The 17,114-nt window shown below is 44.1% G+C and overlaps 1 protein-coding gene across 8 annotated transcripts in view; it reads right to left on the reverse strand.

Moving 5' to 3' along the window:
* Nucleotides 1-8,600, reverse strand: part of SMOC1 (SPARC related modular calcium binding 1) — a 130,193-nt gene extending 121,593 nt beyond the window's left edge. For 7 of the 8 annotated variants that reach the window (XM_086894494.1, XM_086894490.1, XM_086894488.1 and 4 more), the window contains exon 1: nucleotides 8,262-8,579. In XM_086894494.1, coding sequence (XP_086750620.1) covers nucleotides 8,262-8,366 — 105 coding nt within the window. In that variant the 5' untranslated portion in view covers nucleotides 8,367-8,579. Of the gene's footprint in view, nucleotides 1-8,261 lie in introns of all 8 variants that reach the window. The other variant, XM_086894493.1, reaches the window with a different exon arrangement.
* Between the last annotated feature and the right edge of the window lie 8,514 nt (nucleotides 8,601-17,114).

Consider the following 17,114-nt stretch of genomic DNA (forward strand, 5'->3'; position numbering starts at 1 on the left):
ATAGAATGCATATAAATCTGCTTCAAAGAAATGGGAAGGGAAGTGGTTTGATGTACTAGCTGGAGTAAGTTCTTTAATCTTCATGCTACTCAAGGGAGTCGATGCTGCAACAAAAGATTACCATACTACATGTTTCTGACTAGCATGTATATGATACACACAGAAGCAAGATCTAGAGATAGCATACATCTGGACATTAAAGGATACCCCTACCTCTACCAGGTGTTTTCACCTAAGGATGCATCCTTATCTGTTTGATTCCTGGCTCACTTCCCCTCGATACCATGTGTGGTGACACTGCTTCTTGTGCAAGCCACAATAGCCATAGAATCTGAGACACAGCTACCTGTACATTAAGGCTGTATTGGATTGCTTTAATTTGTTGGCATGTTAAAGCCTAAAGTAATAGAATTACAACTGAAGGATCATATGATCTTATATTTCTGGTTCTCTACATAATCAAAGAAAAAGTTGTTGATTATTCTGGACTCCATGAAATTATAGAACAAGCACTATTTCATGCACCACCAGCCTACATACAGCAGCTAAGTTACTGGACTTTGTTCATCAAAAGGCAGAACATGGCTCCACTGTGCAATTCAAGTGGTAATTCTCAGTCATGGAATAGGGAAGAGAACAGGGATGGACAACATTTTCCACATTCCTTCTAGTCTGTGACCCAAGTAATGGTAACAGAGGACTGATGGCCAAGAGAAACTCTGAAATAGAATCTGCCCACTAAGTGTTTGGAACCTCTCCTCTCTATTTGAGGATCAGCACTTCCCTCTGGATATGATTCCAACTATCATTAACTGTACCAGTGGCCAAGAAAAACCTTAGAAAAACAAGTTATTTCATCTGTCCTACTTCCCCATCTTTCTTATCCCTACACACCTTCCCTTCCACTTACTATGATTCTTTCTATCTTCTATTTTTCTTCTTCTACCTGTTTTTTTCTAGAGGCTCTCCCATGAGAAAGCCCTCACTTCTATCACCCCCTCAACCCCAGCTTTAATCAACATCTCAGTGGCACAGAAAGAGCATGCTTCTTCCACTCTGAATAGAGTAAAATTACATTCTTTCAGTTCGTCACAAGACTCGAGACTAGAGAAAAATTATATTAGGCCAATGCTCTTGTAGCAGTGAATCAAATTTAATTTCAGACTGACAAGGGCTGCCATGTAGCCTACAGTGCCAATCTCAACAGATTCATAGAACAGAATCCCAGTAGTCTATGCCTTGCACAGATGGATCGTTGCAACAAACAGTCTGCTTCCTTCCCTTTAGCCACTTCAAGTCAACGTGTATGGGGCAAGGCAGCCTAGTTTACAGAAGCCTGGCACTCAAGCAGACAGCAGCATGGTCCTCTGTGGCAGTCACTCAGGTACAACAGCCTGCTCACATTTACTTCATCCAGAGGCAACAGAACTCCAACTCCAGCCCAAGAGAGGAGCCTAGGTGCCCATGGCAGAGCAAGTTATCTGCCTACACACACTGGTTTCTGTATGACTTCCTCCACCTGCATGCAGAGTCTGCCAGCAGCACTGGTGGGTTGCTTGTCTAGGCTTTGCTGCCAGACTCTACTTGCCAAAACCCTGAGCCAACCTTTAATGATGCAGCCTGTTACTACAGTAACTGGTGTTATTTTCCTATCTCTAGGCACAGACCTTGGGGGGAAGTACTTAAGTTTCTTCTCATTTCACACCTACCACTGGCTTGCCCACTGCATAGCTACGTGCCTCTCCAAATGCAAACCTCTGTCAGTGGGCCCTCAAAAGCAGCTGGCCCAGCCACAAGCCAGTGGGAGGCAAAAATGCACAAACCCAACATGCAGGAATATCCTTCTAAGCAGGCTACAGCTGGGAGACCACCAGCAAAGAGTTTGACAGTCCAGGCAGCTGGGGGCTTCCAGGGCCTTCTAGACCACTGCTCTAAGGACAGAGGCACAACAGAAACATCTGACAGCCACCAATGGCTCAGGTTCAAAGTGACCACAGTGGGTCATCTGGTCCCACCTCCCTGCTCAGGCTGGGTCATCTTAGAGCACATGGCACAGGATTGCATCCAGATGCTTCTTGAATATGTCCAGTGAGGTAGACAGGACAGCCTTCCACCAAGGGTGTTATTCCAGGCTGCTGGTGATGCCTTGGCATCATCCAATCGGGCTCAGGCCACTCTTCAGTGTCCTGGAAGTGCCACACAGGCTAGAGTGAATCCCTCCATAAAGCAAAGCCAGTTTGCTCCATCATCACCCGTGACACTGTAGGGGCTGCACTTTCAGCATGAAGGCCTTCTACTGAGATAGCACAGTACTTGGAGCAGTTCTTGTAGAAAACCATAACAACCATATTTCTCACCTCAAGTTTTTAAGAAATAGCATAGGTCAACAAGCAGGCCCACTATATGAGGCAATGTTTTCCTCACCAAACAAGCAGATGACTCTCTCCTAAAACCCATGAATATTGTTAACATTATCTGTATTGTTACTGCAGCACCCCACAGGAGCCCAAGTCGCATCAGGAACCTATTTTAATAAAGAGAAAAAACATCCAGGATAGGAAGCATGAGGCTGGTTTCAAGGTAAGGTCTTATCCTGGGGAAGCTGCTCTCAGGCTGAAGAGCTGCTGATAACCTGCATGAGGCTGTATACAAAGAACTCTTTTGTATGGTGGGTGGTTTTCACTGTCCTGAATAAAACTTTACACCCTTGTGTGACTAGCTATGCTTTCCTGTTGTTGTTCTCAAAGCTACAAAGCCTCCTCCCCTCAACACATACACAAAAACAGAAAAAGAAAAAAAAAAAGAAAAAAAGAGCACAGAGTTGCATTCCCAGTCAGGATTTTGGTGCCAGGATACTCCTTCCTCTATCTACAAGCAGTAAAGTCATCACACACAGAAGCCTCACATGGTTCACATATAAGCTGCTGAACACAAATTATAACTGCTCATGTGAGCCAGTCAGAAGAGGCAGCCAGTTACACACCACTTCCATCACATCACAGTAGTTTCTCTGCATAAGCAAACATCTCACAGTCCCCACCTTTATCCAGAAAGCTCCAGTGTGGAATGGATTCACCTACATAAATGGCAGCCTGTTAGAGGAAGAACTTCACAAACAAGAGCTTCTCACAAATGAGCACAGGAAGCTCAGAGTCCTACCAATGCAATGACAGCACTTAAGCTTGGAAGCTTCATAGCTCAAGTCACAACAGCTGCTACTCTGCCAGAGTGTCACCTGAAGACCAAAGCAGTAAACTACTCCCACTGCACACCAAGATCAGCTCAGGGTCTGCTGTGCCACAAAGTCCCTGCATGGAGCATCACTACCAGAGACCTCATGGCAGCTGCCAGGGGACCCTGACAGGAAGCCCCCACACAGTCACACAGGATGGTTAAGCATGACTGTCAGCACAGCAGCCTTCAGGGATCAGCTTTAGTTCCACCTGTATTGCTTCCATGTTTAGCTTTTAATGTTCGCATAAAGCTTATTGTGTAACGCTTAACTGCGCTGTCAGATGTGCCAGCATCAGAAGAACTGGGATTCACCAGCCAAGTAAGAGACAAATGGGGTTTTGTTTGTTTGGGGTTTTTTTGACATAGTAATGTCGCAATTAGTTTGAGATGGCAGGATAAGAACATCTAAGATATTTAAATAGCAGTATTAATATTTCAGAGCTACTACACTACTGAAATGAGTTTACAGTCATTTTACCAATTGCTTCAGGCCATCTGGAAATGAAAGAAGCCAAGAGAGCATCTGCTCTGCACTGTGAAGATTACCTTAGCACACGAGAGCTAGAAACTAGAAAAATAGTCCAAGAGGTTATCATTGTAGGTGTTCCACCAGCTACAGAGCTTGCTGCCACCACCAGCAAAAATACATGAGCAGTTTCTTTTTCTGTACCTAATCTTTTGCTGGCCAGAAATCTTTCATTAACAGCACAGCTCATTAACTTGAGTGGAAATAATCTTGTAGCCAACTCTGAAGCTCAGGCAGTTAAAACACCAACTCTAAGACTACACAGAGCAAGTAAAATCCTACAACATTTTTGTGTTTAGAACAGGGCCTGCTGTTCCAATAGGAACATAATGTTTTAATACTTCTCTACACAAGAATTAATCCTGTTCTTCAACACAGTTGCATACTGTTTAAAAAACACAAGTCAGAGCAGTTTCTTTAGTACACATAAGCAAATTCAGCTAACATTAAAGGTCTAAATAAGAGCAAGAAGAAGGAGAAATAAGCAATATAGTTCTACATATAATTAGACTTTCCGCTCGGATGAAAAACATCCCTCACCCAAATAAAATGGGCTATCTGTTTGCCTTAGAGTAACAAATCTGTCCTATCTCTTTTGTAAAGACCTGCCTCTGGGGACTTATTTCTTCATTATATTAATCTCTCCAATGGCAAAGAAATCTAAAAGCATTAAAGTGCTTCAGTGGCTAGTTACTAGTGTAGACCTTTGCAACGCAGACTGGTGATTAAGCTCAAACAAGAAACAAAATTCAGTCACTGAAAATTTACCCTAATGCTCATTCTTCTGTTCTAGACCACCTGTGTATGAAGCCCTCTGCCTTATATTCCTATTACACGTGCTTTTGTAATTTCTTCCCACCATAAAGAACGCAAACTCCCTAATTTTGGTAAGCACAAAGATGCCTGCTTTGTGGAACCTTTCCTGTGGGGCTGCAGTGAACACAGAGCAGAACACACTCCTTGAGCCACTCTTGCATAAGCTGCAATGCTGATTCCTCCTCCCAGAGGGGACAACAAAGCTTCAGGAGCTTTTTCAGCACTTTTTACCAAGATTCTTATTTGGTGTTCTAGCTAGTAGCCAACTGCAGCAGGAAATTCCCAATGCTCTGTGGCACTCCAATTTATGCACTGGAATCTGTTGGTAGCCTCACAATTTTCCTATTTACTACCTTCCTTTGCAACAGCACTTAACTGTAAGGTCCTCCCCCATCTCCAATCAGCATTATCTTTCAAGGGAGGATATGACACTTTTCCATGCATAAAACCAGGAAGAACTTAATAGTGTCTACCCTGTCCTCCCCTCCTATCATCTTTTAGTCCTCTGAAGTCACAGGAGGTGCAGATCCCCAGTCTTCCATAAATCCAAGCCCATTTGTAGGACAGCTTTTGACTGCTACAGTCACAGTGTGTGCCTTCTGCAAGCATCCACCATTTCTCTGTGCTAGTACTTGTCATGATTGTCACCAACAGCTCTCTGTCATACACGAAGCTCATAATGGTCAGGAGTTATACCCAGAAAGCAGAGGGCCAGCACAGATCTCTCCCTAAACTAGAAAAAACATAGGTCATACTTAATTGTCCAGACAGAGGAAAACGAAGCTCAGTGGCAAGAGCTATTTCATCTGATATAAAAGAACACTGCTTAAATGTACCACACAGTAGGAGATGCAAGAGCCAGCCTGGTCAAGCCTCCCATCTATCACTTTGGGTTCAAGATCTCATGCCAGCAGAGAGAAAGAGGCACACGGGAAGATAATACAAGTAGAAAATAAAGCCCAAATATCTTTTTCCAAAAGGTAGCATCCTTCCAAGAGACATTTTTCAAGTATAGTCCCACAATACTCTTTTGAGCTACAAAAGTAGAAGTGACCAGGTGATTCTGTAACACACAGAAGCTTCACTAGAGTCTGTCAAATGAAGAAACAAGTCACACAGCAGCCTTGGGCTTCCAAGTTATTTCTTCAACAAGATGTTAGACTTCCAATGGGACTTCACTTGGGACAGTTGTTATTAACTCTCATTGGGCAACAGCATATATGCAAGAGCCAGATGTTTCCTACAAGTTACTGACACCAAGCCTAAGGAATTCACATCACTGCTCATAGTTTCACTATAACAAGAAACAGCAAGCTTCATACATCTTTGGAGAGCCAGAAGTTCCCCAACAGACCTGTAGGTACTAGCTGCACTTTTAATTTACCTTGGAATTCAAGTAATTATCTTGAACTCACTTAATCTGGAAGTTTCATCCCTTATTGGCACAAGGGATATAGATACACCTATTTCTCTTCAATACCTTTATTTTTATAACATTTTCTGCAAACAGTAACAAGCCATTCTCTTCTGATTATGTATTTAGTAATAGTATTGGCTGCCTATCCTGGAACACTATAGTAGCAAGAGAAATGCAAAGAGGAAGATCTAGAGCTTGAGTCAAGCATTATTGCTGGTCATTTGAATTCACTGAGTAGGAATAAAAACTGTTGTTCATCTTTAAAAGAATTCCAGCTTGAAAATACTGTAGTTCTAGCGCTTATCATAAAGAAAAGAGTGCAAAAGAGCAGGTATCATACTTAGCAACTGAACACCTACAAGATCAGATCCTCAGAACTGCAACACTGACACTTGGCCAGGGAGACTTCCTGACAGGAATACACCCCTGACCACAAGTCCGCATGAGAAATACACACTGGTGTAACCTGGTACTCAGCATTTAAGAAATTAATAATAAAGTATTTTTGTTTTTATTGGAATCCAAAGAATGCCACATTTATACGAATGACAACGTTATGGCAATGTCTAATCACTGCAAGAGATGAAGCTCAGGGGTTGATATCAATCAAGCTGGTTGCAACCAAGCGAATCAAACTCCTCACCTTCACATTCGAGAGGCAAAAAGACAGATTTCATGAGTAAAACACCCTAGAAATATACAGCTTTCCATTTAAGATCTCATAAGTTAAAATACTGAGTTAAAACTTTAAGGTACATCTTCCAACAGAACTACAGATGTTAGTCCTCACAGCTGATATTCTGCCCAGTCATGAAGGAAGAAATAGCAAAGTCAGTTTACTTACTTCAAGCAAAAAGTAAACCAGTAGTCCTGTGCATTTGGTTTTCCACTCTCCTGAAGCAATTCCCACTCCAAGACAACACAGCACAGGGAGCAATTAAACTGCCTTGTAAAGTACATTATAAAAAAGTGTATATATGAAAACTGTTTAGAATACAGGCTCATTGTACAATCAAGCACTACCATTAGGATTTTTTTATTCTGTTTCAACTGTGCTTCATTAAAGCAGTTCGATGCTGGTGCTGATGAAGACCCTAGTCATCCAACCAGACTCTTTATTTATCACTTTTAAGGTTCCTCTCTATTTGGAATAACTCTGATTTTGAGGTTTATGCTTGGTATCAGGTAATAAAGATATACACGTAAGCCCCCCTGTGTTTCCCGATCTTTTAAAGCAGGCCTCAGTAATTTATGGCACACACCAGTTCTGACTTAGAACTAGTGAGATCAGAACTAAGAGTTGCTGTTACACATCTGGCCATAAAAGAGGCTACACAGCACAGCTGAACACAACATCAGTGCAGCCAGTAGTATACTTTCCACAGCTCCGAGAAGCACTTAATAGCCATCATGGTCAAACAACACTTCCATCAGAAAAACAAGAACACTTCACTCAAGTCCCTTGTCGTGATACTCTGGCCAAGTAGGGATTTCAAAAACTCCTGGTCTTGCCTAACTATGGTCTAAGTTAATTAGGCACTGCACTTCTAGCATTTTAGACAGCTGGGTGAAGAATACACATGGCCAATGCATCCAACGTGCCTGCAGAGAAGTACATTTCTTCTACTTACCCAGAGCTGTGCTTTCATCACAACATTGGCTGAAGAACAGCTACTGCTCTGCAGCTTAATAATTGAAAACTCTCACGCTACTCAGTAGTGGTGCTGCAGTGGTAACACTCACTCACTGGGAGAGCCATATTTAGAAAAATATTGGGTTCTCCCCCAGAGCAATGTAATAGTTTGGTAAGTGAAATGAACAGCCCCAGTAAGAGTCAAACATTGTCAGATTAAAGAAAAACAGAGCTAGACTCCTACAGGGAGAAGCCTGGGCTGAAGGCATCTAGCTTTATTGCAAGGATTCATTTAATCCCTGCTCGGGAACATAAAAAAAAGAAAAGTCCTAAAGCTATGTGCTGGGAACAAGGGCTACATTAAATGCAAGTAGAGCAATATAAAAACACAGCCTGCCAACCTCCCCCCTCCCGTGTTTTTCTGCAATAAATACCAACAAAGTTAATACCGGTGTATGAACTTCTCGCATGCAGCCGACACCCGGCTTTTAATAAGCGAGCGGGGGAGGCCCTTCCGCGGCTGTGCGCCCGTGGGGAGCGGGGCCGGGGCTCCACCTGCGTCGCTGCCAGGGCAGGGGGCGGCGGGCCGGGCCAGGGCGCTGCAACCTGCCGCGCCGGGCCGGCGGCTCACTTACCCGGGGCCCCGTGGCTCGGTGGCTGCGACCCGCCGGCAGATGCACCAGCAGCAGCGCCAGCAGGAACGGGCGAGCCCCCGCGCTGCGCCAGGCCCGCGGCATCATCGTCCCTCAGGGCGGCGCGGCTCTGCGGCCACCGGAGGCGGCTCTCCCGGGCGGTGCGGCGGTGCCGGTGCCGCCGCAGCAGGTTCCCCGCCTCGGCCATGGGGATACCCGTTATAAAGCCGCGGCGGGGCGGGGCCGGCCGGCACTGACCGCGCCGTGCGCCTATCGCCGTGAGGCCGCCGCGGGCCGCGCCAATGGCGGGGCCGCGCCGCCTCTCGCCCGGCCCCCGCCACCGGGCGGGCGGTGCGGCGGAGGGCGCGGGGCGGGCGGCGACCCTGCCCGCGGCGGCACCTGGAGCCCTCGGTGGCACCTGGAGATCCCGGCCGCGCCGGGAGCCCTCGGCAGCCGGACGGGTGTCGGGCAGCCCCGGCGGGGCCGCGGGATGCGGCCGGGCAGCGGGGCCGGCACTCCCCGCGGGGCTGCCGGGCTGCGCCGGCCGCCCCACAGTCAGGCAGGGCACAGCCGGCCCGGCCCCGGGCGAGGCAGTGACAGCTGAGCCGTGCGGGCGGGCCGGCTTAGCGAGCAAGTTAATTGGGCAGAGGAAATCACCGCATGGCCCACAAACCGTGTGCATTTGGTCCTGCGCTCTGCGACCGAGGCTGCTGTAGGAGCAAGCTCGTGTCTCAGGGAGCCTCGTGTCACCCCCGTGGCGAGGCTCGGGGCATGGCTGACCCACAGCCACAGAGTCTGCCTCTCCCTCAAGATCTTCCTCTGCATTCCCAGCTGCACAAGGAGCCCTAAAGCCCATTGCTTTGTGTTGCCCAGCAAATCCTTCAGGTCTCATGCGGGTGTGTTCGGGGTCTTTGGTAATGCATGCCTTGCATCTGGGAAAATATCCCAAGTCCAAGTTCAGTACTTCTTGAGATGACAAGCCTTTAGAGACTGCATGTGGGTCCCTGTTCATCCAAGCAGCAGGCACTCAGTAATGGGAAGTTTAGGTAGAAAGTGAGCATTGTCATACATCAAGCAAGTTAGTGCAGCTGTGGAGGAGAAGCAGGAGACGAAGGGAAAATTAAGATACACCTCCCAGCAATGCTCTACAGGCATGTGTAAAGAGGCAGCAGTACCATGGCATTGTAATGGCAGCAAGCTGTAGACTCTGAGCTTTGGAGGCAGAGAATAATACCAAGGCCTCTACCTGACAGAGGAACTGAGCAGTGGAGATACCTTGTGAGTTAAACCAGCTTGCATTTACATTTACATCACGTCCTTAATTTTCAAGATACTGGCTTGAGTTTGATGGAGGGCAGGGCAGAGGCCCAACACATTGCAGAGTAATATGCATGGGAGGTCATTGCTGTGCATGTAATAGTGATAATAACCTTTAGGTAGGACTGTTTTGTGGTGTTTTTATGGAAACACACAAAATATGACATTTTTTCACAAAATGTATTAACTTTCTTCACTCGGTGACCTTACCTTAAGACTGCACTTGCAAAATTACCCTAGAGTGTATCCGCTAGGTATGGGGAGGGGCTGCTACACCCACACAAAGAACCTTGTTACAGTAAAAGTCATGTAATTCTGGCATCTTATCAGAGCAAAGCAGAGTGGTTAGGTATAGCGGTTCCTTTAATCTTTCTTTTCCTAAAAAAAAAAAAAAAAAATTTAAAAATGCCAATATGTAACATTTTGTCATTAGCCTAGACAGGATAAGCCATTTGTTACTCACATGGAGCTCTGCCAGTATTCATTATTTTTGGCTTACAGATCTCTCTGGGACTCCAAACACAGCACCCCATACAAGCCTACCTTAGTCCTAGCCCTCACCACTCTGCCAGCCTGGGTTTAAGCTTTGCCAGCTCTTCGCCAGTATGGCCTGTGGTATCCTCTGATTTTCCATTTCAAAGTCTCTCTGATCCACACCTGAACATATGCCATTCCACATGACACAAGCAGAGAGACCCTGAAGGGAAGAGGAGGGGAAGAGCTGGGAAATCTGAATATGAGTGTCCTTGTGGATATCAGGATCAGCTTGGTTAAAGTTGGGCAAGTTATACTGGTGCACACCTGAATCTGTGAAAAGACAGGCAGAATCTAGTGCAGTTTTGTTGAGGCAATGATCCCACCGCTGAAGTACCACATCATCTCATACTTAAGTGTTGATTAAATTCCAAATAAAATCCAGATAACAGTATTACGCTTGCCTACATTCTCCTCTCCAATTTCATAGGGGGATTTTTGCATCTGACCTATTTTGTGTTTTGCCTTCATGTGTTCTTTATCACTTGTACTTTAAACATGAATGCTTTTCTTTGGTGTATTTTTCACACACAAACACAAGGATATCAGGATCTCTCTGCTAGATAAATGTTTGTTACCACCATGAAAAAGTAATTGTCTTCTTAATCCCTAATAGAGAATTCCAGCTACAATGGAAACCTACCCACCAATGTCTATGAGGCTCTGACACCAGCAGCATCTTAACACCAAGTAGAATTTCCAGAAAGGGTCAGAAACTCCCGGTAACAGAAACCTTTGACTCCTTCATGGTCAAAACTGTTCATAACCTTGCCACACATATTCCCAGCCATACCCAGGTATTTCTCTGTAGGGAGAAATATTTCCCCTGTGGAGAGTAACTGCCTTAGTGCAGAAGAGACTGTATAGCCTGGCTTGTGTATCGCCACTAAATTTTCCTGAGCTGTTCCGAGCCCAAAAATCTCAGCAAGTTACCATTCAGGAGGCTGGAGGGACATCCAAGCTCTGTTTAAAGACACCATTAAGAGAGAAAATACATGGGTCTTTTCCAGTGGTCACTTTCACCATTGAAAATGTGTGCCTAACTCTTTGGATCACTGGGTCCAGTACTCTAGTTGGTATAGATGCACCTTACTGGTGTGTCATCATCAATGAGAAATCTAGGTAAATAGAATAAACTATTTTATTTAGAAGAAACAAAAAGCTTTGGGCCAGTAAATTGTCTGTTGTTTCTCTCAGGTTGCTGGCAAGTAGGAGGTGCCTGCACTGGGCATCAGCAGCATTGCAGAGATGTTGATGAGCCAAGAGAAGGCTATTGACCAAACATAAGAGAAACTGGGCACCTAATCTTCTCACTTGAATTCTTCTGAAAAACCCTACCATCACTCAGAGTGCCAAATACTGTTGGCAGAGTGCCACTTCAATCAGTGATGTCTCGCTAGCAAAGAACTTGCCCAGAGTCTGTAACTGAAAAACACAAAAAGAGAGGGACACAGAACAGGACTCTTGAAGAACAAGAGAATTGTTCTTCATGTCCAGGCATTTGTATAGCAGGCCCAACGCATGGATCCTTCAGAGGAAGACATAAGCTCAGCCATAATGAATTCAACTATGCAATGCTGGTTAAGGTTGCGCTGAAACTGGTACCGTTGGGGCTTGTTGTGTACGTGAGATACAGCCTACGACTTGCACCTCTGAAGACCTACCCCAACCTGTGCCCTGTGTTGATGATCAATATCTTGTTGCTATGGTGCTTGCATATCACGGGCATCACCGCAAACTCATGGCACAGGACGTGTATATTGGTGGTCTTGACAACTGTTCAGGGAGAACTGTTTGATTGCTTTGATTATTTGCCTCTGCTCCTACTTGTCCTCAAACAAGTTTCAGAAGATCACTGTCCTCTTTTAAACAGTATTGGCACTCAGAACCATCATGGGATTTATCTGCCACAGCTTCCATTAGGGCATAAATCCCCTCTTGTACATGTTTAGTAGAAAGGATTGTTCAACTTTCAATAGAGAATAATCTGCTGCCTCCAAATATGATGTAATTGCTTTTAGGGACTAATTTACTGTTAGAGGTTCTTTTTTAAGTCAGTAGATGCTATAAATCACTCCTGCAAGAGGTTTAGATGCCACTTGTCACTATTTTAAAAAGAGATAAAGAAGAACACAGGAAATTTGCTGTAAGATTTCTTTTTGTGGGTTGCAACAATGCTGAATTTAGAACTTTTTTTGTTGGTTGTTTTTTTGGGGTTTTTTTTTTGCTATCTTTGTGCCCCATGAATAATTTCAACCATATTAATCAGAGAATTGTCCATTGCTGCCAGGTCTTAATTGCTGAGAACCTGCAGCAGCAGAATAACCTTTCCTACTATGCTGACACCTGCAAATCTCCATGTAGAGGCAAGTTTGGGGCAGAGTAAAGACTGAAAAGCCACAGCTGAGCACATTCATGACCCTATGAAGTTACAAACAGCAACCACAGGAAGAGAGAATCTGTTCAGTCACCCTAAAATGAAGTGGAATACAATTTCCCCATCTTCCCAGACATAGGTAGAGTAAGGGGAGTGTGGGGAAGAGTAAGTTTGACTCATTGATTATGAGGGTGGGAATCAGACATCATCGGGTTCAAAAATATTCAAATCACAACATACAGGAATTTTACAGTGTCATCCCACTGTCAACACAGCTTTTTACTACCTCTTGCACTTTACTGCATTCCTTTCTTTTTTGTTTTCATAATAATACTGCTGTATGGCAAACAGCCTCTTCCTGTGATGGAATAACAGTCAGTTGCTACTAAGTGTGAAGTATTCACACTTGTTAAGAAGCAGAGACACATTGCTTTGGGGTGTTCAGCATGTTTTGGAGTGTATTTGCTGGATTATGTCAAAAAAAGAGAGTCTCAGCTTTTTATGGAAGCTAATCATATGTATATATATATATATATGTATACACATATATATATCCCTGAATGAAACAGAAACTCTGTTAGTAAAAAATAAGTGTCCTATTGGGCTTTTCATCCTAGAAGCTCTTTGCAGAATATTCACTTATACTTGAACAAAAACTTTTGTCAAAAACATTACAGGATTTCAAGCCTTTTCCCATGAAATCCATTTAGAGCCTGCCATTTCATTCATTTTATTTCATACAGAAATTTTGTTCAGACTTTTTCTCTATTAAATATATTAAATTGTGTTGGTCCTGGCTGCACTACTTTGGTTTCCCCAAAGCATTGCTGCTAGTCCTGGTTAGTTCCCACCACTGCCAGACCCTCACCTCTCACTAGTGCCCATCCACCTGATTCTAATACCCAGTCATACCTTCATGCACTTATATTATTCCATCATGGGAAGAGGCTGTTGGCCATTCACCAGTACTATTATGAAAACAAAAAAAATTAAACAAAACAGAAAGGAATGCAGTAAAGTTCAAGATAAGTAAGGAGGCAGTAATGGTCATTTGATCTACAGTATGTTTTTTAATGGTACTTCAGCACATACCTATTTTTAAGAGTAGAACTACTACAATGACATAGCTGATATTTGTCTGTAATCTGCCAGGTCTTTGAAAACAATGATATTCTTATTTTTTGCCCTTTTTACTCTTACTTATGTTTTGCAAATTATAGGGTAAAATGCTAAAAATCAATATGAGGCCCACTGCAGTGATGGTGAATGATGGGTATATACGTGGCACTGGAAAATTTAATGACTCTTCCAAATATCTATCTAATAGATTTCTAATGTTAATTGTGAGCTCCTTTGAATTCTTGTAAAGCAAATATAACATCACTCCAGGCTCTAAACAGAATGCCAATCGACCATATCTTTAACCTTTAGAACCTTTAAAAGTACTTAGGGATTTGCCAATTTTTTTTTTATTTTGTCAGCTATGAGTTTGAAGTTGGGTTGGACTCCATATGGACTCCAGAAAAGGGGAGATCTGTTCCAACCTCATTTATCAATCTTATCAAGGCAAGGATTCTTTCTGCTCATCCTGTCTACCTGGGTGGGATAGATGGAAAGTGGGTGGGGAAAAAACTACCTCTGCACTGAAATTTTGAGGACTTGGTACTCAGAATGTTCAGGAGAAGGAGAGCAAGTGGTGAATCCCCCATACATGAGAACTCTCTGGCCATGCAGAGTGGGCTCACCATCGAAAGTGCAAAAGAAGAGTGTGTGTGGGAATCAGGCCAGGGCTCATGAAAGGCAGTATCTCTTGCCTGACTTCCCCTCCATGTGATCCTCCACCAGCACAGACAGCAACAAAAAGGAGAAGGAGGCAGCCGAGGAACAGGCCCTGTGAGCTCAACAAATTATGATATTGGGACTATATTGTTGCTTGGGTACATTTACCTTACCTCACAGAAACACTCAGATGAATGCGATAAAATATTTTGTCTCACGGGTTGACACCCTCCTCATCTGCCTCTCTCCATTAGCAATCCATGTCTTCAGGAAACTCAGAATCAGATTTGTGTTCTAAATGGCATGAAACAGCGCAGAAATATACTCCAGCAAAGCAGCCCTGACATCAAAATAGACACGTTTTGTCTTCTTAGTTGTAGAGGCAAAATGGTGACAAAACAGCAGAATACATTCTCAGATGCCTTGATCCCGCAATTTTTCATCAGGGCCAAGAGTAACACTCGTTATCAGACAGGCAAAGTTTGTTTTTTCTTCCCTACCAGTTTCTTAGCACTGATTTAAGTTTCACACTGACACCAGCGAAACGGCGCTTAAATCACAGCCCTGAGAACCAGCTACACGTATCCAAAGCTGAGCAGAGTTCAAACCTCAGCCCTGTGCTGATACAGAGTCTTTTCTGTTTTAAATTGCCCACCCACTCACTATTCCCAGCTGCCGAGCCACATAACGTTCAAAGACCACACACAAGGTGCAAGAGCAATAGGGGCCTGTTGAAAATTAAAGTGCAACAGCTTAGTCAAGAGGATAGACTCCAGCCTTGCTGCCTTGAAAATGGGGGCAAGGAATGAGACAGAAGGGCAGACAGGACCGTGGGAGATCCATACAGAAAGCGATGGGAATCTACACCGGAGTGTATTCTGCAGAAATCCCCTACCCTCAGCTCAAGAGATAACAGAGACACACAGAGCTTCCTATATGAAGAAAGGCAAGAATCAGCTCATAAAAAGAACTGCTGCTTTCCAGAAGCTAGATGAGATACTAGGGTCCCAGGGATTGTTCTCAGCTTGGCTGAAAGCACCTAGAGCTGGTCAAAAACCTTCTCTGTGCCTCATTTCCCCTTCTTGGGCAAGTGTAAAGAAGTATAAGACATGTTTTGTTACGTCCCATTGCCCCCAACAGACAACAAAACTGTCAAAAAGCTCTGGTTTCTTCTCTCCAGTGCTGCTGATGAAGGGACCTTGCTCTGAAATGCACTCATTTGAATGCCATATAGTAATGTCACCTATTTCTCTTCATCCCATTGTAAGAGCACGTTGCTGTTGAAAACTATAGTGTTGCATTACCACTCAGTGGTGGCACAAAGGCAGAAGTGGGTCAGCACCATCACATATCACAGTGCAACACACCCATTTTTAGGAAAGAGTGTGGTCCTCCTGCAGGCTCTGGGATAGTACTCACAGGGTCTGAGGCAAACTGGTGAAAATTGTGCTCATAGGGCCAAGTTTGCAAAGAGTGTTGCACAAGAAGAGACTGATCACCTCAAAATGTTTTAAGAACATTCTTAGGTTTTGTCCTGTTGCTTCTATACATATATATATAAAGAATGTGTCTTTCTACATCAAGATTTTGTGCTTCGTCACTAACCATGGCTGAATACTTAAAGGCTGAGTCAAGCTGTACTCAAAGTATGGGCTATTTTATCCATCACTAAATGAAACAGCTTCACTGCTGAGACAAGGCAATGTTGTAACAGCACACAGCACAGCCCAGCAGTCAGAACAAGAAACAGCGAAGGTGGTTTCTAACAGAAAGTGCTCAGCATGTTTGAAGAGGCAGACTGCCAGCACTCTATGGTGTCATCCTACTCCCTGCTACTCAGCTGGGACAGCAGCTAAGAGAAGAAAGGAGGAAAGATGAAACACAACATGCCGTGAACTTTCTCAGTGCATCTCTGATTACTACCAGCAAAAGAAAGCTACTCAAGAAGCACTGGAAGGAAGGACTCAGTGAAGTACCCCATACCAAGTACTCTGAGATGGTGGTTTGAACCCAGAACCACATAGGGCAGCTTGCATGTGTTCCTGTAATGATCTAAAATAGAAGCACCGATACAAAAATGCTTGCAGCATTGTCAGGCTCTAACATGTGATCCCAGATTTGGGCTTCAGAAACATGCACAACAATAAGCAGAACAAAAGATAGTAAGACTGGAATTTTGGTAGTTAACTCTATTGCTCTGTTAATTTCACTACCTTCCTAAAAAACTGGGAAATGTAAAATAAAACATAGGTATAAATGTACACCATTTTGATCTTTTGATTCCTGTCAGAAACTCAGTGCGGAATAAAACGTTCCAGCACACAATTGCTTGCATCCAGCTTTTTGAAATATCCCACTGTGATACATATCAACCTTTTACTTTTGATTGATAGACTTTGCTAGGGAAACACAGCAGAACAGATGTGTGTGCATGGGTGCCATCAAATTAATTTTAACGCTCTTTTTTTCCTGCTCCCCCCTCCCACCCACAGGCTTATAAAGTTATTCTGAAAGACACGAGAACTCTAAATAATGGGGGGAGGGAGAGTGGGGATTAAAGCACATCTGAAGAAAGTAGTATAAAATTGCACTGAAAGCAAAAAATCCTCCCACCATAACCTACCCTTGTCCACCCCTGTGTCAACAAATATGCAACCAATTAATGTAATTGCAGAGTTATTTATGGCGCACAGGAAAGTGTAGTCAGGGACCCTGAGAAACAAGGTTGTAGGGGTAGGAACGCCTGGGTTTCCCCCTCGCCCCCTCCTTTGCAGATGTTTAAGTTGACTTGTGGTGTCCATGTGTCTCATAACCAACAGCCTGTCTACTTTGCAGGTGTTGCTTGCTGT

The sequence above is a fragment of the Cyanistes caeruleus genome, chromosome 6 (genome assembly GCF_971803275.1).
Source record: "Cyanistes caeruleus chromosome 6, bCyaCae1.hap1.1, whole genome shotgun sequence".
Taxonomy (NCBI): domain Eukaryota; kingdom Metazoa; phylum Chordata; class Aves; order Passeriformes; family Paridae; genus Cyanistes; species Cyanistes caeruleus.